This window comes from Ahaetulla prasina, chromosome 6 (genome assembly GCF_028640845.1).
Source record: "Ahaetulla prasina isolate Xishuangbanna chromosome 6, ASM2864084v1, whole genome shotgun sequence".
NCBI classification, from domain to species: Eukaryota; Metazoa; Chordata; class Lepidosauria; order Squamata; family Colubridae; genus Ahaetulla; species Ahaetulla prasina.
Genome location: NC_080544.1, coordinates 22,999,702 through 23,022,749, shown reverse-complemented (window position 1 = coordinate 23,022,749; position 23,048 = coordinate 22,999,702). Strand labels below are relative to the sequence as shown.

The 23,048-nt window shown below is 42.1% G+C and overlaps 1 protein-coding gene across 3 annotated transcripts in view; it reads left to right on the top strand.

Annotated features, from left to right (window-relative positions):
* The window catches only part of UNC5B (unc-5 netrin receptor B), a 321,982-nt gene that overhangs the window by 281,759 nt on the left and 17,175 nt on the right, over positions 1–23,048 (top strand). For 2 of the 3 annotated variants that reach the window (XM_058189390.1, XM_058189388.1), the window contains exons 8-12: positions 5,750–5,782; positions 14,252–14,446; positions 15,825–16,214; positions 20,533–20,620; positions 22,075–22,243. In XM_058189390.1, the coding sequence (XP_058045373.1) occupies positions 5,750–5,782; positions 14,252–14,446; positions 15,825–16,214; positions 20,533–20,620; positions 22,075–22,243 (875 nt within the window). The remainder of the gene's footprint in view (positions 1–5,749; positions 5,783–14,251; positions 14,447–15,824; positions 16,215–20,532; positions 20,621–22,074; positions 22,244–23,048) is intronic. The other variant, XM_058189389.1, reaches the window with a different exon arrangement.

The following is a 23,048-nucleotide window of genomic DNA, read 5'->3' as shown; positions in this document are numbered from 1 at the left end:
ACCTCGAGATCCCACCTTCGTCGCCAGTGTTAGATTCGGGCAATAACGAGGCAGGAGACCAGGGTAGTGACAACAGCTCTTTACTATATGGTGAACCCAGCAACCGGGCTGGGGAAAAACCTCTCCTTATATACAGTTTAACCGGCGGCTTCAACCAATCAGCAACGTGCTTGTTTCCCGCCAAAATATTTAAAGATACATTACAAGACAGACCTAAATGCTGTTGTAAGAGAATAGCAGGCATTTCATCTGAAAATAACGGTTTTGTTTTTTCACCTTTTCAATGTACAAAACTATTTCTGCATCGGGTCCCAGATCAAAGGATCGGGAATAAGCCATGATATACGTACCGGGCTGGTTAGTTTCAAATGAGCATCTGAAATTTTCAGCACAGGTAGTCCTCAACTTATGACCAGAACTGAGCCCAAAATCTACATTGCTGAGTTTTGTCCCCCTTTTAGGACTTTCCTTGCCACGGTTGTTAAGTGAATCATTGCAGTTGTCAATGAATAACCTGCTTGTTAAGTGAATCTGGCTTCCCCATTGACTTTGCTGGTCGGAAAGTCGCAAAAGTTGATCACATGACCCCAAGGACACGGCAGCCATCATAAATATGAACCCGTTGTCAAGCATCTGATATTTTGGCCACAGGACCGTGGGGGATGCTGCAATGGTTGCAAGTGTGAAAAACAGTCACAAGTCACTTTTTTCAGTGCCACTGTAACGTTGAACGGCCGCTAAACGAATTGTTGTAAGTCAAGGATTATGTGTGCATCCCAGTAATTAATGTTGCTGCTTCCCCAATTTACACTTCAGTAGCATAAGGACTGTTGTCAGGCAGCTGCAGCAAATACCTACTTCAGTATTATAGTCCTTTAGGGCTATCTCAAAAAAGATGCTGTTGGTTGTCTCTGGCCTTGCACATGTACAGATGTTCCATAATCTTATGGTAAGCCAAGCCAGTAGCTGGTCCGTCGCGTTAGTCTATTAAAAAAAGCCGATAGCTTTTGTGTGGTCTTAATCCATCTGTTCTAAATAAAATTGGGACGAACAGACGAGCCAACATATTTATTGCTCCCATTTGAGAAATACAAATAAATTACCTGATGAAGCAAAAGAGCAAACTTTGCTTCCCCGATGTCTCCGGTTTGTTTTTGGTTTGTCGTTTTTTTATGAGCAAACTTTCAAGATTTCGACGTATTGTTTTCCCGGTGTGTCGGTGCTGCCACCTGCTGCTGTCACGAGGACTTCTGTTGTGACAACAAATTGTTCTCCTATCGGGGTTGTTTTGTTTACGGACCATCCCTTGAAGCCTGCCTCTGAAATTTTAAATAAAGCTGTTGAATTGACCCTTTGGAGCAGGGGGTGTGAAATTGGTGGTCCGTGGACCAATTGTGTCATGTGCAGGCCACGCCTACCCCACCTCTGCAAAGGGCAAAATCATCGCGATATGTCACGTGATCAGTGGTGGGTGTCCAATATTCTTACCACTGGTTTGCCGTGCACGCTCGCTTCACGCAGGCACCATCCGCACAGGCGCCCAGATTTCCGTGCATAAGCTTTGCTCTTGCACAGGTCTTCCGCGTATGTGCCTGGCCTCAAAAACGTGGCTAAATAGGACGGCATTATGTCTGGGCAGACGGGCAGGCCCATCCGCAGTCACCACTGCGGGTTCGCCCAAACTGGTACGAACCAGCTGAATACCACCTCTGCACGTGACAGCAATGTGACACGGCGAGTTTGATACCCATGCTTTGGAGCATCAATCAGGTACTCGTGTCCATCAACTTGATTTTTTTTTATTGGCCCCACAGCTGTGCTTACTCTGTCCTATATAGCAGGGGTCTCCAACCTTGGTCACTTTAAGACTTGTGGACTTCAACTCCCAGAATCCCTCAGCCAGCAAAGCTGGCTGAGGAACTCTGGGTGTTGAAATCCACAAGTCTTAAAGTGGCCAAGGTTGGAAACCTCTGCTATATAGGAACCAAACAGAGGTGAATGAATAAAATCTGAATTAGCACTACAAAATTCATGCTGTCCTCTCCCAGACAGCTGACAAGGAAGAATCTTCTAGTACAGAAAAAGTATGCCTTGATAAATGCTTTAGTCATTAAAATGGCATCAGATTCTTCATTGTTTCTCTCCAAAGGACGTATTTGGAGTGTTTCTCTCTTTCAAGATGGCTGTGACGGGCTAAGAAGGGCACACGGAGTGTTATACATCACAAAGGAATTTCTAATGTAATGTGCAGATCAGATAAATGACACTCCAACTGATTTGAGCATTGTTTAATAGTTTTACATTTTGATGGCTGTGTCCTTGTCCTATGAGATACAATTTTGAATAAGCATGCATATTGCTGGCCTCTAAGCCATCAGGTAGGTAGGTAGCTAGATATGAATAGACGGCAGACAGGCGGACAAACTAGAAAAATTCAGGATGGTAAAAGGCCCTTCAAGTTGTTATGTTGCAGTACTTGTATTTTGAGGGATGCGGTGGCTCAGTGGGTAAAATGCCGAGCTAGTCGATCAAAAGGTCGGCAGTTCAGCAGTTCAAATCCCTAGTGCCATGTAACAGGGTGAGCTCCTGTTACTTGTCGCAGCTTCTGCCAACCTAGCAGTTTGAAAGCACATAAAAAATGCAAATAGAAAAGTAGGGACCACCTTTGGTGGGACAATAACAGTGTTCTGCGTGCCTTTAGTGTTTAGTCATGCCGGCTAAACATGACCACGGAGACGTCTTCGGACAGCGCTAGCTCTTCCGCTTTGAAACGGAGATGAGCACTGCCCCTAGAGTCGGGAACGACTAGCACATATGTGCGAGTGGAACCTTTACCTATACCTTTACTTGTACTTTACAAATCCTTGTAAAGACAGTTTGGCACTAAGTTTACATGGAGCTCTAAAAACATAGGATATATTTTAGTCATAGACTCCTGCTTGCATGTTGTTGAGGTAGAGAATATAGATTCTCTATTTTAACAGGGCAATCAGTTAAAAAGAATATCAGTATCCTTTTTCATACAAAGAAGCTGGAAAGCAGAAAATCAGAATCGACGATTCCATTGGTTTTCCTTCAGTTCTCCTAAACACCCTGATTCTTATGGTGCAGCTAGATCAGAATTGTTCTATAACTTCAATTCGGTACATGGCCCCTTGATTCTTGTATAAGCTTTAAGGGATTTCTCACTCTTTTGTGTCAATTATGCCACCTTTTTTGGAATATACGTATATACGTATAGATGTTTTTGGCCATGGTTTGCTCTCCAAGCTTGTTTCGGTTTAGTTTCTTGAACATTTTGTTACCAGACTAGGTAAAATCATCAGCAGGATTTTGCTTGTCCTATTCCCCTTATCTTATAAATGTCTTGTTTTGGTCAGTTGGTCAGTTGGTTGTGTGATTGGTTGTTCGTTTGGAGCTATATTTAAATTCTGAGCAGCTGATTGGTTTTCTCGTTAGTCGTTCGAATGATCTGGTTTCTTACGTATTCATATGCTGGATCTACATCAGGGGTGTCAAACTCAATTTCACTGAGGGCAGTATCAGGGCCGTGGTTGACTTTGGGGGCAGGCATGGCCAACTGGATGGGCACGGACAGCTTCATGCCACTCTGCTGGCATGTTTCCTCTTTGCACTGGGTAGACCAGGCCGAAGCCATGCTGGCCCGATATGTCTTCTTCGGATTCGGTAGACTGGGCCTAAGTGACGTTTTCCAGGATGGCCTCACAGGCCGGATCTAACCACATCTACTGATCTAGATCAATATGCTTGTTAATTGTTTCTTTGGTAGAATACCAGGCTTCAATAAATTCATGTGTATGGCAGGTGTTGGCATGGCCAATAGTTTTTGTTCTTCCCAGTCGAATTGGTGCAGTGGTGAAATGTAAAATTTTGTTACTACCGGTTCTGTGGGCGTGGCTTGGTGGGGAGTAATGTGACTGGGTGGGCGTGGTCAAAAAAATTTTTTTTTACTTTTAAAAGCATTTTTTCTACAACCTCTTCAGCCAAAGAGGTTGTAGAAAAAATGCTTTTAAAAGCCTCTGACGATCCCAGCTGAGCCGCATGATCATCAGAGGCTTTTTTTTTTCTTTTAAAAGCATTTTTTCATCCGAAGAAAAAATGCTTTTAAAAGTTAAAAAAAACAAAAAACCTCTTGATGAGCTCATCTGGGAATGGGGGAAGGGCAGGGATTTTTGCTACCGGTTCTCTGAACCATCCGCCGCCATCGCTACTGCATCAGGCGATCCAGTGCGAACTGGAAGCATTTTACCCCTGAACCGGTGTTATTATATAGATGTTTTATTCATATTTCTCTTCCCCTACTCCCACCCTATTCCAGTAAATCTGGATTTACACAATTGCACTTAGCAGTTATGTTCCAATTCAGTAATGTGTGGGCAGTTTTGATGTGCGTTAGTTTTATCTCTGCAAGGGAATCTCCAGGGGGGTAAAAAACTGTAAAAGAGCCAAATTAAGTGTCTTGAAACAAAACCGTGTACCCAGGAATCTAACCAAATGGGTGGAATGACTGATGTACAGGTGTAATTGCATAAACACCTTTGATCAGGAAAGTGGGAAGACAGGATGAGTGAGAGGTGAGACAGTTTGTACTTCTGCACAGATGAGCTATTAGAAGATGCCTATCTCTTTAACAAGCAATATTATGAGCTTTAGGACAAGAGGAGACGACTCTGAAGTAGAGCAGAAAACAGGGACTCTAACCCATCAGAAAGCATTACTTCCCTGAATAATTGCCAGAGGCAAATGACATGGAACTGCTGCTTGTCTGATTGAATGCTTAGATTTGCTGTGTCTTGTTATTTACATCCTAAGGTGGACGGAGAAGTATTTAAAGTGTGTATATGCTGATTTATATCTCCTGATTTTTACAGGTAGTAAAAATGACCGCAACTTAAATAGAAATGCAGTGTAACGTGCCCCTGTGGAAATGGCAACTGAGTGAGCTGTGAAGGTGCTCATAATGAAGGGGCTGCTAAGAAGGGATTGTTGTGTGTCCATTAACACTGCATCCCAGGCCATAAGGATGTTAGAACTTAAAACATTACAATTGTACATATTCAACAGAACAGTGACATTATTGTATATTTCGGATCTACCTTCCATATAATTTCTCTATGCATTATATACATCTAATCATCCATAACCTTATATATATATATTGTTTTCTATTTCTATTGATTGTCCATGTGTACCAGTTTTTGCCAGACCACATAGTATTCTGAATCTTCTTTTTCTTGTAATTTTATGGTAAGCCTATCCATTTCTGCGCAATCATGTACTTTTTGGATAATCAGACTCTCTGGTGGTATGCTACTGAGTTTCCAATATTGCGCGAATGCAATCCTTTCCGCTGTTAGAATGTGTAAAATCAAATTGTTTTCATAACAATTGTTATGAAAAAAGAAAATCGTAATAAAAATAAAATAAAAATAAAGAATTTAAAACATTAAACAAAAGTGTTCTACTAAAGTTGCGGATCAGTAGATGATTAAAAAGTAAAGGTTATATAAAATGCCAATTTTCTTTTAGTTTATGATTTTCTTCTGCATGTAGCTTTTATGTTCCATTGTGTTCAAATTTTCCATCATTCCTTTTTCAATTTGGTTTGCTGGAAGAGGGTGGGGGACAATCAAACTTTTGATTTCTGTTTATTACCATCATCACTGTCATGTCATCCTCATTTTTCAACTTTTCTTTTTTTTTTCCTTTAACTTTTTTCTTCTAACAGATAAAAGATTTGTAAGCGAACCCAAAACTCACCGTAAGTCTCCATTTCATAGACATTTCTTTTCATTGTTCTGCATTCAAGTGATTGGATAAGATTGGGTGGGTTATTGTTATTGTTGTTGTTGTTTTAAATAAGGGTTTCTACTTCCCTGATGTCAAGGCACTCCTGAAGAAGCGCCATTGAAAGAATAGTTCTTCATAGCTAGAGAGGATCAAGAGGGGCAAATAGCGGTGAAGGAGACCTTGGAGATGCAACCATAAAATAAGTCCATCCGGAGGCCCAATGGATTTTGCAAAAAAAGCAAACTGGATTTATTTTTAAGAATCAAAGGAATTTTACTTTAAATGTGGTAGCTGAGATACAATAGTTTTCACCTCAGTATTAAAATTCAATTATTAAAAGCCAGGCCCCAGAAAAAAGAGAAACACATAAGTCTCTTGCCTTCAAGATTTCCCAAAATACTCACTTTAATAATTCAAATCTTCAGTTCCTTCATTTATTAAAAAAAGGTGATAATAATTCTCCAATTAACTGCTTCAGTAAAAAGGGAAGGATCTATTACTGGGGCCATGATTGCAAAAGTGCTGGTATGATTGAGAGAAAGTAATTAGTCTTAATTGTATTTGCACTATTTATAATTATAACAGGATTAGCTGGACATCTCTCTCTGAGATTAGAGAAAGGCCTCCCACGGTGGAGGAGATAATCTAGCATCTGGAGTTTTTTTTCTTCTAGTTCTGTGCCATTTCCTGGAAACTCTTGCATTGGGCAAACATGGAGTATGATTAAGACCTGAATCCTAAGTGGTTCTAAACTACTTTTCTTCTTTTTCTTGAAAAAAAAACATGACTGGAAGGCTGAAGAGGTCTCTCTGCCACGCCTTCCTCTCTGTTGGACTGCCAACTCACACACAAGGCTCTGAATTCATTTTCCAAAATACCATTGTTGTTGTTGTTAGTTGTGAAATCGTGTCCAACCCATCGCAACCCCATGGCCAATGTTCCTCCAGGCACTCCTGTCCTCTACCATCCCCCAGAATCCATTTAAGCTAACACCGACTGCTTCAGTGACTCCATTCAGCCACCTCGTTCTCTGTTGTCCCCTTCTTCTTTTGCCCTCAATCTCTCCCAGAATTAGAATAGAATAGAATAGAATAGAATAGAATTTTATTGGCCAAGTGTGATTGGACACACAAGGAATTTGTCTTGGTGCATATGCTCTCAGTGTACATAAAAGAAAAGATACGTTCATCAAGGTACAACATTTACAACACAATTGATGATCAATATATCAATATAAATCATAAGGATTGCCAGCAACAAGTTATAGTCATACAGTCATAAGTGGAAAGAGATTGGTGATGGGAACTATGAAACGATTAATAGTAGTGCAGATTCAGTAAATAGTCTGACAGTGTTGAGGGAATTATTTGTTTAGCAGAGTGATGGCCTTCGGGAAAAAACTGTTCTTGTGTCTAGTTGTTCTGGTGTGCAGTGCTCTATAGCGTCGTTTTGAGGGTAGGAGTTGAAACAGAATTAGGCTCTTCTCCAGTGAGTCCTTCCTTCTCATTAGGTGGCCAAAGTATTTGAGTTTCATCTTCAGGATCTGGCCTTCTAAAGAGCAGTCAGGGTTGATCTCCTCTAGGACTGACCGGTTTGATCTCCTTGTAGTCCAAGGGACTCGCAGGAGTCTTTTCCAGCACCATAGTTCTCAATTCTTTGACGCTCAGCCTTCCTTATGGTCAAACTTTAATTTTTTCCCCAAAAAATACCATACTAAACCCCAATGCATCGTTTCTATCTAGAGAAATGAATAATAGGAACGTATTTAGTTCTATGGATATCCTCCAGAACTACAGGTAGTCCTGGACTTACAACGGTTCATTTAGTGACCGTTCAAAGGTAGAACGGCCCTGCAAAAAGTGACTTAGGACCGTTTTTCACATTTACGACCGCTGTAGCATTCCTATGGTCACATGATCCAAGTTCAGACACTTGGCAACTGACTCATATTTATGACGGTTGCGGTGTCCTAGAGTCACGTGATCCCCTTTTGTGGCCTTCTGACCAGCAAAGACAATGGGAAAGCCGGATTCACTTATCAACTACGTTGCTCACTTGATTCACTTAACAACTGTGGCAAGAAAGGTTGTAAAACGGGCCAAAATCCAGTTAACAAATGTTTCAGTTAGCAATGGAAATCTTGGGCTCAACTGTGGGTCGTAAGTCGAGGACTATCCTGTAATAGGAACATACTCAGTTCTGTGCGTATCCTCCAGAACTATATTTCACTTAAATCTTCAACACGCTTGAGTTCAACAAAATCCCAGTAGAGAATCCAACCAAGCTGTGGGCTTTCTCACTGTAAGATTTTTTTCCTCTCTTAACTTGGTTCTTTCTTTCTTTTTTTCCCCCTCTCCTTTCCCTGATGTTCTCTTGGCCACCAGTAACTTTTTTTTTTAATTTACATTTATATCCCGCCCTTCTCCAAAGACTCAGGGCGGCTTACAGTGTATAAGGCAATAGTCTCATTCTATTTGTATATTTACAAAGTCAACTTATTGCCCCCCCAACAATCTGGGTCCTCATTTTACCTACCTTATAAAGGATGGAAGGCTGAGTCAACCTTGGACCTGGTGGGACTAGAACCTGCAGTAATTGCAGGCTGCTGTGTTCTAATAACAGGCTTCTTACAGCCTGAGCTATTACGGCCCCTTGTTGATAGCTTCTAGGGCATCCGCCAGCCCTCGTGGTTTTGGTTTTTTTTTTGTTTCGTGGGAATTGGAGTGTTCCTGTCAGCCAGGGGTGAAATCCAGCAGGTTCTAACAGGTTCTGGAGAACCGGTAGCGGAAATTTTGAGTAGTTTGGAGAACCGGAAAATACCACCTCTGGCTGGCCCCAGAGTGGTGTGGGAATGGAGATTTTGCAATATCCTTCCTCCAGGAGGGGAGGGAATGGGAGATTTTGCAGTATCCTTCCGCTGGAGTGGGGTGGGAATGGAGATTTTGCAATATCCTTCCTCTGGCACACCCACCAAGCCATGCCCACAGAACGGGTAGGGAAAAATTTTGGATTTCACCCCTGCTGTCAGCCCTTCCCTTTGCCAGCCAACCAAGCCCCCCCAGGGGAAATTTTCCACAGTGGCTGCTCTCGGAGGCTATAAAAGACCAAAACATGTGCTCTCAATTGAACGTGCACCAATAAAAGATGTAATCGGTTCTGCTTGAGGGGGATCCGGCACAGAATAATTTTCATCATTATTAATTTAGGGCTTTCCCACCCCCCCCCCCGCCCCACTTCCTCTAAAGCCCGTCAAAAATCAAATGAAGGATTAGTAAAGATTAACACTGTTAAAAGTATCCTGCTAGGTTTCCCAGATATTGGATAGATTTGGGACCATCTCTGAAAACTTTTACTCTCTTTGTCCCTTGCCTGTTTTTATTTCCTCTCCAAAAATACTTCATTTCTGTGAAGCCTAGAGAGCCATTCCTTAGCTCATGGGCAGGGAACACGTGACCACAGATGTTGTTAAACTAGAACTCCTTCTTCATTATTGGAAAGAGGGCAAATTGTACTCGGCAACTTCTGGATATTTACAGTTTCACCCCACTGATCACTATCATATTCTCCTTCCGTTCCCACATGTTTCATTCTTTCATCAAATTTAAGACTAGCATCCTTCGATGTAGGTCCATACATCGTGATGCTATATATTCATCCGTTGTTCAGAATAAAGTCTTCTTGACCGCACCCAGCTAGTGTTAAAAGCGGGTTTCAAGAAGACGTTTCCCATCGCCACTGTCCGGCCTGTTTGATTTATTTGCATTCCTACTAGCCACTCAGTCCTACAGCCAGGGGGTTTCCTGCTGGACATTTATGTAGACATTAAATGGGTTTGGCCCTGGTTAGCTTTGCAAAATCAGCCAAGGTTGACTACATGCTTCCATTTGGTTGAGCATATATATCATAATAAGGGATGTGGTGGCTCAGTGGCTAAGATGCTGAGCTTTTCAGTCAAAAGGTCGGCAGTTCAGCGGTTCAAATCTCTAGTGCTGCGTAATGGGGCGAGCTCTTGTTACTTGTCCCAGCTTCTGCCAACCTAGCAGTTCAAAAGCACGTAAAAAATGCAAATAGAAAAAATAGGGACCACCTTTGGTGGGAAGGTAACAGCGTTCCGTGCACCTTTGGCGTTTAGTCATGCCGGCCACATGACCACGGAGACGTCTTCGGACAACGCTGGCTCTTTGGCTTTGAAACGGAGATGAGCACCGCCCCCTAGAGTCGGGAACGACTAGCACGTATGTGCGAGGGGAACCTTTACCTTTACCTTTATATATCATAATAACATTAGAGTAAATATTATATGGAAGCATTGCAGGAAGAAGATTACATGTCCTTACCAGCATTAGTCATAAATATATACAACCTCTATGCTACCTGATCTGTATTTCACCTTGCAGTGAGACTGGTGGACCGAGGAATTACTTTAGTAACAGCTAATGATGGAAACCAGACAGGAATGTTCCTCTGTGTACCTTTTACCATCTTTATGAAATCCCCTCTATAGAAAAGGTGTATTTTAAATTACCAGTTACTTCTCCTTCATTTCACTTCAATATTCCCGCTGTCCCATGATGAAGAATCTCCCAGAGGACCACACACCATGATAAATACAGCCCAGATATAATTGCAGCATAAAAATCTCCTTAGTTCTGCTCCATATATTCTGCCTCACAAGAGAAGGAGACTCCAGGACACTCGTGGCTAAAAACAAATCTAGAAAAGCGGGAAAGGATTTGAAAGAAAAGAGAAGGAGGGAGGGAGGGGCAATCAAGGTAGGTCATGTGAAAGTTAGTCCCTTTGCTGTGCTTGGAATAATTCATTGACTTAAATAAAAGTGAGATGAGGCCTCTTTGTAATATTTTGAAAATGGCCAAATCCTGTTCTGACCTAGGCTTCCTGAGACAGTAAAAAGCACACAATTAGTCCCAAAAACCCTCTTTTTACTTCAATGGCTGTGAATTCTGTTCATTCCCAACCCGTGATGAGTCACAAATAGTTCATAAAGAGTCTGACAGAAGTCTGCCACAGTCCTACGGGATAAGGCTAATAAGCACCCACCTTTATCTCCCTTGACACGCTGCCAAAGACCTAATTGGCAATTAGCTTTGCAAGGCCACACGGAGCACAGAATCAAAACGGAGCTTCAGAATTTAAACCAACCAGCACAAACAAAGTTGCTTCCTGCAAAGGCTCATGTGCCTCTACTCCTCCTTTATGTCTTATGGAAGGGGCCAATCATCTCCAAGCCTTACTCCCAAGTCGCCCCTTTTATCTTAAATATTCTTGCCTTCTGGCAACTCTGCACATGCATGCACTGGGAACAGGCTCCCCCTGTTCCTCTGTCTTGCTGACATCAGACTCTGGAGGCTCCAGTCAGCACATAAGTCCCAGATGGCCCTGGCCCCATCTCTGCCTCCAATGCAGAGCCTTCATCCGAGCCTTCCCCAGACTCCAAAACTGGCCCATGTTCCTCCCCAGACTCCTCATTGTCCAACTCTGTTGCTAGCTCTGCAGGCTGCCGGCGGACTACAACAAAACCTGATCACAGCTAGAAAAAAAAATTATGTAGCCTGGAGATTTCACTGGCAAGTGCTGTAGTCTCCCCCCCGCCCCGGTTCTGATTGGTAGGTTTATCTGAAAAACCTCATAGAGACTGAATTTAAGGCTTATGGTTTTTGACATAAATACCACTTATGCAAGCAAGGAAGTTATAAAGGTGGAAGTCAGGAGCCACTGGGGGTAGTGGGGGGGAAGAAACACATATGCAGGAAATATAATTGCCAGCTCAGCCACTCAGGACCCAGCACTGCTTTCTTCTCTCATCAAGGGGAAACCTGCAAAAGGAATTGCTGTAATTCGGTGTTTTTCAATGCACAACATGCGTAGAATGAGATTGGCTGAGCCTCCCATTCGTGCATCTCCCCCCCCCACAAAATATAAATACATATCAATAACTCACAGTGAAAGAAAGAAAATCCCTAACCCAATAAATCATACTAACAAAACACAATCCTTGATACATATATGTCAGGGGTGAAACCTAGCAGGTTCTGACAGGTTCTGGAGAACCGGTAGCGGAAATTTTGAGTAGTTTGGAGAAACGGCAAATACCACCTCTGGCTGTCCCCAGAGTGGGGTGGGAATAGAGATTTTGCAATATCCTTCCCCTGGAGTGGGGTAGGAATGGAGATTTTGCAGTATCCTTCCCCTGCCATGCCCACCAAGTCACACCACACCCACCAAGTCACGCCTACAGAACCAGTAATAAAAATTTTTGGATTTCACCACTGATATATGTGCGTAAGTTTACATTATAATATATTGCACCAATATGAGCATGTTGCGCCGGCCCTGCTAGTCTATCATACTACATACTTATGGTGTTATGTTGCATTCAGGAGTCTGACAGCCCACGGATAAAAGCTGTTCTTCAGCCTGTTCGTACGACTGGCTAGGCTTCTATATCTCCTACCCGATAGTAGGAGAGTAAAGAAGTGCTGACCAGGGTGTGAGTCATCCAATATAAGGCAGTTCTCTCCTACAAGGCAGAATAGGTAGATCTTCACAAAGTCCACAGGAATGATGGTAGTTAAATCTCTACCAGAAGGCAGTTGGTGGCCCTGGTGGTAATTTTGCACCCCCCACCTGTATTCATCAATTCTCGCTTGAATCTGCCCATTACCCCAGATATTTCTCTTGAACTTCCCTCCCTATTGGTTCCCTCCTTCCTTGCTTATCTTCTTGCTTTTGACTGGCTTATTTCTTTCTTCAACTCCTATTTGCTGCCCAGGCTATTGGAAGCAGGATTGTGTAGTAGATTTCCCTAAACTACAGTGGTGGCCAAAATTGTGGAAACCTTTTTGGGAAAAGTGTATTTTTAAGGTTTGATGGCTAATAACACCACTTTTTTTTTTTTTTTTGAGTTTCAAGATAATCCTATTCCACTGCTGGAATGGCCTGGGAATAGTCCAGACCTTAACCCAATAGAAAATCTATGGAGCTGACTAAAGAAACTTGTCAGTCAGAAGTGACCCAGCAATAAAACCCAGTTCATAGAGGCAATCATTCAATCTTGGTTTCACATTAGAACAGCTGCAGAACTAAAAGACTTGGTTCACTCCATGGGAAGATGTTGTAAGGCCATAATTCATGCTAAAGGTTACCCAACTAAGTATGAACTGACATAGTGATCATGTTTGCATAGCTGGTTTTTTCTATGGTGATAATTTTTGTATATCCCATTTTTTATACATTTTTCACTTTTTTTCTTTATACTGTAACTGCTAATCTAATAGCAAATCCTTCATAAAATTTATTGCATTACATTCTTGATTAAATTATCTTTCTGTTGATATATAATTTTATGGTACTAGTCCGGAAAAAAAAGTAGTGTTATTAGCTAGTTTTAGAAAATACACTTTTCCCAAAAGGTTATCACAATTTTGGCCACTACTGTAGCAGGCTACAGTTATGGCAGATGGGAATAGTACTAAAAACACATATCCACAGAACTGTGAATTGTCTCTCCTTCCTTCTTCCCAACTAGGCGATCAACCTAAATAGTGGCTGGTGGAGAACTGAGCCCCGGTATCATACTGTTAACAAAAAAAATATATCAATGCTCGCTTCCTGCCATTCAGATGATGAATGATATCAGCTTGCCTACAGGAAATGGGCCAGAATGGCAATAAAGAACACCCTGCTTAGTGCTACAGGGCTTAATTGCGAGCCCATTGTCTTGGGGGAAGTTTGTCCTCCTTTTTCCTAAGGTTTGAGTGCCTCTAAATAGGAAGCCTAGTTGACAGAAGACTGGCAAATCAAGAGATTAAAAAAACTACAGGGTTTCCCACCCCACACAGATTTCCCATTATTTCTTTATGCCCCATCCCAGGGGTAAAATACTACCAGTTTGGACCGGTTCGGTTGAACCGGTAGCGATGGCAGCGGGTGGTTCAGAGAACCAGTAGCGGTAGCAGCGCGAGGCTCCATCCACCCGCCCGGTCGTCATTACTTACTGGTTTTAACCAGGAGGTAACCTGTTTTTTATACCCTCTGTGCATGCACAGAAGGGTTTGTGCATGCGCAGAGGGTCCGTGTGCACACATGACGCGCACGTGCACACTTCCGAACCAGTATGGAAGGTAAGTAGATTTCACCCCTGCCCCATCCCCAATTCTTGAGAGAGGTCAGAGAATGAACAAGAGAAATGTAACTGATTTTGAATCTTTTGGCTTTGATGCTTACGTCTATGGAGATTCTCAATCATCTGGACTTTCCAGGCAACTGGACTTTCTTGCTTTTTCTTGGCCTTTTGGAAAAAGCACCTTTGGGGACATTGATCCTTATGTTTATATCATCACAGTTGAATTGAAAGTTTTGAAATTAAAAACTGAGCAAAGAAAGTGACAACTCTAACTAATCTCTCTCTCTCTCTCCCCAGTACTGGAGGCATCAGGCGATGTGGCTTTGTATGCTGGCATAGTGGTGGCCATTTTCATCTTCGTTGTTATCTTGATGGCTGTTGGGCTGGTTGTGTATAGGCGAAACTGTCGAGATTTCGACACGGACATAACTGACTCCTCTGCTGCATTAACGGGAGGCTTCCACCCAGTTAATTTCAAAACTTCCAGAAATGGTAAGATTCAGCTTGTTCAGCTTTGAAGTTTGCATCATGTGTTTTCGTACCTTCTGTATATTAGTGAACCTTCTTAGCCAGCCAGGCAGAGGTCAAATCTGAGATTTGAACTCATGCCTGCTGTTCTTCTTTTTTTCAACCTGGGGTGAATGTGCTTCATTTCTTTACACGATACAGTTTCCATTAAAACAATAAGAATATTGTCGAAAGAGATTAAATAAAATAGGGGAGGGGGGGATCCTGTTAAGTAAAAATGTCCATGATTTCATATGATTATGAGACGACCTTCTCCATCCATTTGTACTAAACGTAGTCTCATTGGCAGACCTGTTCACCTTATAGTGCTGTAATACCAACTTCCTTAGATATGTTTTAATAGATAAAATGCCTCATTTTTTCTATGTATCGGTTTTCCTAGGAGAAATTTGTTGTATTGCAACAGGGGGGTATGTGGAAAAAAGCTCATGGCGCTGTAAATATGAAATAAAATAGCCCTTTTCAACCTGATGTCCCAAGTTTGTTGGACTGAAGACCCCATCATCATAGACAGTGGTGGGATTCAGCTGGTTCAGGCCGGTTCGGGTGAACCAGTTGTTAACAACCCCGCAGCCTGTTTTTGCTCCCAGGACGCTGCAGGGAGGCCTATAGGCCCAAAACAGGGAGGCAGGGAGATGTGGCATGCCCCCGTTTTTGCTCCCAGGAGGGTGCAGGAGGCCAAGTACTGCCTGTCACACCCTCTGGCCATGCCCACCATGGCCACACCCACCCAGCCAGTCATTAGGGCAGAGAACCGGTTGTTAAATCATTTGAATCATAGCTGATCATAGCCAACATGATAAAGGAAAATGTAACCTAATATATCTGGAAGGCACCAGACCAGTTGATTGCATCTGGTGAAAAGGAATCAAGCCCCAGAAACTTTCTGACATGATCAATATGTTAGCATTTAAAGAGTTTAAAGAATGCTGCTACGTTTTCTATGTCTGAGAGATATTATATGATATAAATTAGGGGTTTTAGTATTTTATGAAACATATGCTTGAGTATGCTATTGGCATAAATTCTATGAAAGACATAACGTTAACAGATATACAACTGAATATTTAGTAGCTTGTTTAACTGATCAACGCAAAAGCTGCAGGTAAAGCATCACCCTTTCTACTCTTCGCTGTTTTATGGCAGGACATTTATTATTGGCCATAGCAGTGGTAATCAAGGTTCAGTTTTGATTTACTATTTAGGCTCTTTTTTTTTTACAACTCGTTACCAAGGTGAATATAGTTGCGGTTAATTCAATGTGTGCTTTCTTATTATATTACATTTTCCTTTATTGAAAATGCGTACAGGCTATTAAACATTGTCCTGCCTTCATTTTCAGATACCCCCCAGTTGCTCCACCCTTCAGTGCAACCGGATCTGACTGCCAATGCCGGTGTATATCGTGGTCCTATGTACGCCTTGCAAGATTCCTCTGACAAGATCCCCATGACCAACTCTCCATTGCTCGATCCACTCCCTAATCTCAAGATCAAAGTGTATAATTCCTCCACAGCATCTTCCTCCGCTGGGATGCATGAAGGAGCAGACCTCTTAGGAGCCATGCCCCCAGGCACCTTCCCGGGAGACAGCCACAGGGATAACCATTTCATGAACCTAAGAAACAAAAGTATGGGCTCCCAGCAGCTTCTGACTCTGCCTCGAGATCCTGGGAATAGTGCCACGGGGACATTCGGCTGCCTGGGAGGAAGGCTCATCATCCCTGGCACAGGTAAGGAATACTGTGTTTCCCCGAAAATACGACCTACTCCAAAAGTAAATCCTAGCTTGGTTTTTACACGTGCACCCAATATAAGCCCTACCCCCAAAATAAGCCCTAATTAAGACCCCGCCCACTCCAGGATGCATGGGTAAAAATTAAAGCTACGGTGGAGATGGGGGGAGAGCTTCCTTACAAATTACCTTCGGACAGTTTCAGCCAGTCCTTGCACACCTCGGCCTATTTCTTCTGCAGCAAGGCTTTCCTGAAGGCCTCTGTAGCCAATAACAGAGCTCCAGATCAATCTGGAGCTCTGTTATTAGCTACAGAGGCCTTCAGGTAAACCTTGCTAGCTTTGCCAGCCAAAGAAGTTCCTGAAGGTCTCTGACAGTGAAAAGGAGGCCGGAGACCGGGCGCAAGTGAGATGAGTCAGTGGACGACATCTCCCACACACACACACTGAAAATAAGAGCTGGTGCCTTTTTTTGGTGGCAAAACAAATATAAGACAGGGTCTTATTTTGGGGAAAACACCCTACACTTTTCACAAGATGGACACTCAGTCCAGTGATGAAGGCCACAGTCCAAGAAATAGCAGAACAGGCTATTTCAGAACCATGGATTGCTTGGTTATGGGACATTAAGTCAGTTATAAGCTTTCCTCTGCCCAGTCATGTGTGACTCTAAGGGACAGTGGTCATCTTTGTTTCCTAGCTGAGGGAGCCAAAGTTGTCCAAAGATGCTTCTGTGGTCATGTGGCTGGCATGACTATATGCCGAGGCACATGGAACGCTGTTACCTTCCCACCGAAGTGGTAGCTATTTATCTACTCGCATTTGCATGCTTTCAAATTGCTAGGTTGGCAGAAGCTGGGACAAGAACAGGAGCTCACCACATCATGCAGTACTTGGGTCTTGAACTGCCGACCTTCCGATCAACAGTTCAATGTCTTAACCGCTAGGCCACTGTGTCCCCCATTGCATTAAGTCAGATTAAGTGCCAATCCTCAACAAGTCTTCCAAAGGTGCCATTGTAACTGAGTCCAGCCACTCTGCTGCTGGTCATCCTCTTTCCTTCCACCTTTCTCGATGTTAGGGCCTTCTCTAGAGTACTAGGTTTTTGCATAATGTATCTGAAGTAAAATAATTTGAGCCTGGTTATTTGTGTCTCTAATGAGAACTCTGGTTTGATTTAATTTCTTTGTTGATCCATTTATCTTCTGGGCTGTCACAGTCTTCTTAGAAGTCTGCACGCATAAGGCTTTGGTTTCTGTTCTCTTTTGTGCAAGTTTGACTTCTTCTGTATCTTTATCTTTGGAGGACTGTTTTCATGGTCATCCTCAACAGCTCATTTAAGCTCATTCCATAGTTCCTCTGGTTCCTTGTCAATGAGATTCTGGAATTCAGGATTTCGAGGCGATTCCTGGTGGTCGTCTTGAATTTTAGTACCATGGACAGCTCTAAACAGATAATACACTTCACTGCGGTCTCTGAGCCTAATTGAATCTTTGCTATACCGGTAGTCCTTGACTTATAACCTTTCGTTTAATGACCCTTCAAAGTTAAAACAGCACTGGGGAAAAAAAGGACACAACCATTTTTCACAATTAACGACCATTGCAGCATCCCCATGGTCAAAATTCAGGTGCTTGGCAACTGATTCATATTTATGATGGTTACAGTGTCCTGGGGTCATGCAATCCTCTTTTGTGACCTTCTGACAAGCAAAGTCAATGGGGAAGACAAATTTACTTACGAAGCATGTCACTAACTGAACAACTGCACCAATTCACTTAACAGCTATGGCAAAAAAAAAAAAAGGTTGTAAAATGTATTTATTTTTATTTATTTATTTATTTTATTTATTTATTTTTTCGTATTTATATACCGCCCTATCTCCCTAGGGACTCAGGGCGGTTTACAGGCAGATAAAAAACATATAGATACAAAATAAAACATCCATTAAAAAACTTATTCCAAATAGCCAAATAATTAAAAATAACAGTATACATCATAAAACCCATTAAAACCAATTTAAATTTAAAATCTAAAATCTAGTCCAGTCCTGCGCAGATGAATAGATGAGTTTTAAGCTCGCGGCGAAAGGTTCGGAGGTCCGGAAGTTGACGAAGTCCTGGGGGAAGCTCGTTCCAAAGGGTGGGAGCCCCCACAGAGAAGGCCCTTCCCCTGGGTGTCGCCAGACGGCACTGCCTAGCTGACGGCACCCTGAGGAGTCCCTCCCTGTGAGAGCGCACAGGTCGGTGAGAGGTATTCGGTAGCAGCAGACAGTCCCGTAAATAGTCCCGTAAATAGCCCGGCCCTATGCCATGAGGCAAAACTCATGTAACAAACTTAGCAGTGGAAACGTTAGGCTCCATTGTGGTTGTAAGTCAAGGACTACCTGTATTACTAGTACTCTTGGAAGTCTTACTTTGAATTACAGTTTCCTTTTCTGGAAATTAGCAATTTATTCTATTCTATTCTTGCTGACATATGAAATCAAAGAGGTCTCCTGCTGTTCTAATCAACCTATATCAAGAGCAGCAATTTCTTTGGAATTCAGAGATAAAACTCTTTCCCCCATATTATAGCTCCATCTTTTTTTAGGGGATGTGTAGTTCAAACTAGCCCATTATTGACCTCAGACAGACACTGAGAATACAGTTCTTGGGATTATTTACAGTAGAGGCCAAAATTGTGGAAACCATTTTGGGAAAAATGTATTTTTGAGGTTTGGTGGCTAATAGCACCACTTTTTTGGGGAGTTTCAAGGTAATCATATTCTACTGCTGGAATGGCCTGGGAATAGCCCAGACCTAATTGAAAGTCTATGGAGCCGACCAAAGAAACTTGTTAGTCAGAAGCAACCCAGCAATAAAACCCAGTTAATAGAAGCAATCATTCAATCTTGGTTTCACATTATAACCGCTGCAGAACTAAAAGACTTGGTTCACTCCATGGAAAGACGTTGTAAGGCTGTAATTCACGCTAAAGGTTACCCAACTAAGTATTAACTGACATGGTAATAAGTTTTGCATATCTCGTATTTTTCTATCGTGATAATTTTTGTATATCTCAATTTTTCTACATGTTTCACTTTTCTTCTTTAGACTGTAACTGCTATTCTAATGGCAAATCCTTCATAAAAGTTATTGCATTACGTTCTTGATTAAATTATCTTTCCATTGATATATACGTTTATGGTACTACTCCAAAAAGAAGTGGTGTTATTAGCTAGTTTTAGAAAATACACTTTTCCCAAAAGGTTTCCACAATTTTGGCCACTATTGTAAGTTATTACAATAATTTCAGCAAAAGATCTTTGACTGCCAGACTGTTAAAAGTAGCTTTCTCCATTCCATGGACTTTCTTTCAAATAGATTGGGAAAAATAAATGACGGTGTAAATGGTTGAAATGCTATGATAACAATATAAAAAAAATAGCAAAATAAAAAAAAAAATTTATACCAGAGGCATCATTCTTAAAGATAATTAGGATAGTGTCTATAGTCAAAAAATGTAGCTACCAAAAACATTGTTAAGCCATATTGATTCGTTCAGAATAATTAGACATAGTTCCCCATATAAAGGTGATAGCTAAAAAAAAAAAAGATTATGAACTTGCTTGCAGGTTTATGGGGGCTACAGTAATTGTAGGATGGGTTAGTTGCAACTTATCCTGACTTTTTTCCTGCAGCCCAATTTAGGAGGGCAAACAGTGCCATCAGATATTAATTATGAAAAAACAGAAGATAGGAGAGGCTGTATAAAGTATTCTATGGAATTAAGAATTGTATCATTTAGCTGTAGAGAAATAGATATAGAGTGACGCTCTAGGACTGTGATGGCGAACCTATGGCACACGTGCCACAGGTGGTATGCGGAGCCATATCTGTAGGCACACGAGCGTTGCCCTAGCTCAGCTCCAAGCGCATGCGCATGCCAGCCAGCTAATTTTCAGGCCTTCCAGGCCCACTGGAAGTCAGGAAACGGGCCATTTCAGGCCTCTGGAGGGCCTCGGGGGGGGGGGGAGACCATTTTCGCCCTCCCTAGGCTCCAAAAAAGCCTCTGGAGCCTGGGGGGGCAAAAAACGGGCCCACTGGTTTTTGCCATTGCAGGCCAAAAATGGGGGGGTGTCACGCAGGCATTGCGCAGGGGGACAGGGTATGTGGGGGCATTGAGTTATGAGTGTGGGCACATGCACGTGCGACACACACACCCCTGCCGCGCTCCCACCACTTTTGGCACGCAGCAGGAAAAAGGTTAGTCATCACTGCTCGAGGAAATGTTCTTCATTATTTCATCTATTCCTTATTTTTTTTTCTTTTGTAGGTGTGAGTCTGTTAGTGCCACATGGAGCAATTCCTCAGGGGAAGTTCTATGAAATGTATCTGATGATCAACAAAGCAGAAAATATTCTGTAAGTAGAGTAGATCGTCTTTTTTTTTCTTTTTCTTTTTTTTTTTACTCTGACCTCCCTAAGCCTAAAAGTGATATCCAAATTACAGAACATCTAGCTAAGGTTTCTTTTGATTATATTATTTTAGAAGAGTCTTCCCCATCATCATACATGCATTTACCTTCACATATTAGCATGTCAGACTAGATTCAAGGCAATTTTCTTGCACATAAGTCTCAACATTCAAAATTATCTTACTCGGTTCCAACTCTTAACAGAAGAAATTAAAAGTGTGGATTACTCCATCCCCTCACTAACTGGTTGCACAGTCCTGCAGCTATTAGACATATTCTGCTCCTTTATGCAACAGTCATGCTACTTCTTCTAATTTCCAGCCAAGAACCCATAGCTAGAGTTAGATTGCTTAAAAATCATCCTTCCCCAACTACCGTATATACTCGAGTATAAGCCGAGTTTTTCAGCACGTTTTTTGTGCTGAAAAACGTCCCCTCGGCTTATACTCGGGTCTATACGGCTTATACTCGAGTTTTTTTTTTTTTTTAAGCCCCTCGGCTTATACTCGAGTATATACGGCTTATACTCGAGTTTTTTTTTTCTTTTTTTCACATTTTACCGGACGGCGCGGGGAAGCCCTGCCGGTGCAGTGAGAGGGCGGGGCGGGGGAGCCGCCAGCCTTCTCAGCTGAGGGGGGGGGGGTTTCCCCAACCGGTAGGTGCCTCATTTCCCACCCTCGGCTTATACTCGAGTCCCCAGTTTACCCCAGTTTTTGGGGTAAAATTGGGGACCTCGGCTTATACTCGGATCGGCTTATATTCGAGTATATACGGTATGTGTCTTCCAATGTAATGAACAAACTCCCATAGCATGGCCTGCAGTTAATAACATATACATTTAAATGGAAAAAGCTACCAACACTTTACTGAAATAATAGGATTCTGAATTTCTGAGCTGAGTTTAGGCTGACATTATACATTTATTTTTTTTATCCCACCTTTATCATTTTTATAAATAACTCAAAGCAATGAATGTGTCCAATACACCTTGCTCCTATTTTTGCAACAACAACAACAACCCTGTGGGCTGGGTTGGGCTAAGCACTATGGGGTCTCATGTATTCAGTCAATTAGGTTCAGAAAAGTGCTTGGGAAAATTAAGTCAGAAAAGTGCTTGGGAAGAAAAGAAAAATGACTCAGGACAAGGAAAAATAACAATTAATTAGTCACTTAAATGTTATGATAGTTCAAGGAAAAGAATATTTCACATTTTAAAAATAAGAATGTTAGTACATTTGTTAACAGTTGTGAATTTCAGCAGCGGCAAGGTATGCATTAACTTCTAGGGCTCTACTCTGCCTTGTTCCTGCTAAAGAATACGGAGTTCCAATTTCTCTGATTTCTAAGCCAATTACTCTGTAAGCAGAGCCAACAAAAGTATCTTGTGTTTGTCCTTTCTAGCTTTCCCTCTGAAGGTACACAGACAGTGCTGAGTCCCAGAGTGACCTGTGGTCCTACGGGGCTGCTCTTATGCCGCCCAGTCATCTTGACTGTTCCACATTGTGCAGAGGTCACTTCCCCAGACTGGATGTTGCAGTTGAAGACCCAGTCCCACCAAGGACACTGGGAGGTAAGTTGAATTAACCAGAGAAGTACATCATGATGATGATGATGATGATGATGATAAAGAGCCGAGGTGGTGCAGTGGTTAGAGTGCAGCACTGCAGGCTACTTCAGCTGACTGCTAGCTTCAGTTCGGCAGTTCAAATCTCACTAGGCTCAAGGTTGACTAAGCCTTCCATCCTTCCGAGGTCAGTAAAATGACCCAGATCATTGGGAGCAATATGTTGACTCTGTAAACCACTTAGAGAGGGCTGTAAAAGAACTATGAAGTGCTATTGCTATTGATGATGATGATATTGGAGTGAAGTCTTATAGAAGAAGTTATTGTCCCAAGCAATGTATGTTGCTTATCCAAGCAGCATGGTGGCCTAGTGGTGAAGACGCTCATCTTCTGCTCGGGAGGTTGAGAGTTCAATCCTCAGTAGCAGCAGATATTTCTCTCCTACAGCACATAGAAAAAAATATTTGCTGCACAGTATTGCACATACAACGTTTTGTGGTGCTAGGGATTCGTACCACCAAACTGCCAACCTTTCTGATCAACAAGCTCAGCATCTTAGCCACTGAGCCACCCTGTCCCCTAAAACCAATGTATTTAGTAATATTAATACTTCCTGGCACAGCACATCAAAATTTATGTAAGAATGATGGAAACCCCTACATAACCCTTCAAAACATTACAGATCACGTTTTGCAGTTTAATCAACACCAGTCTCCAAAATATAGGACACGTCAATCAACAAAGTGTCTTGATTCCAAAATTAAGTTTTTCATCTGAGTTTTTCTTATAGTGTTCAGTCATTTCTATTTTT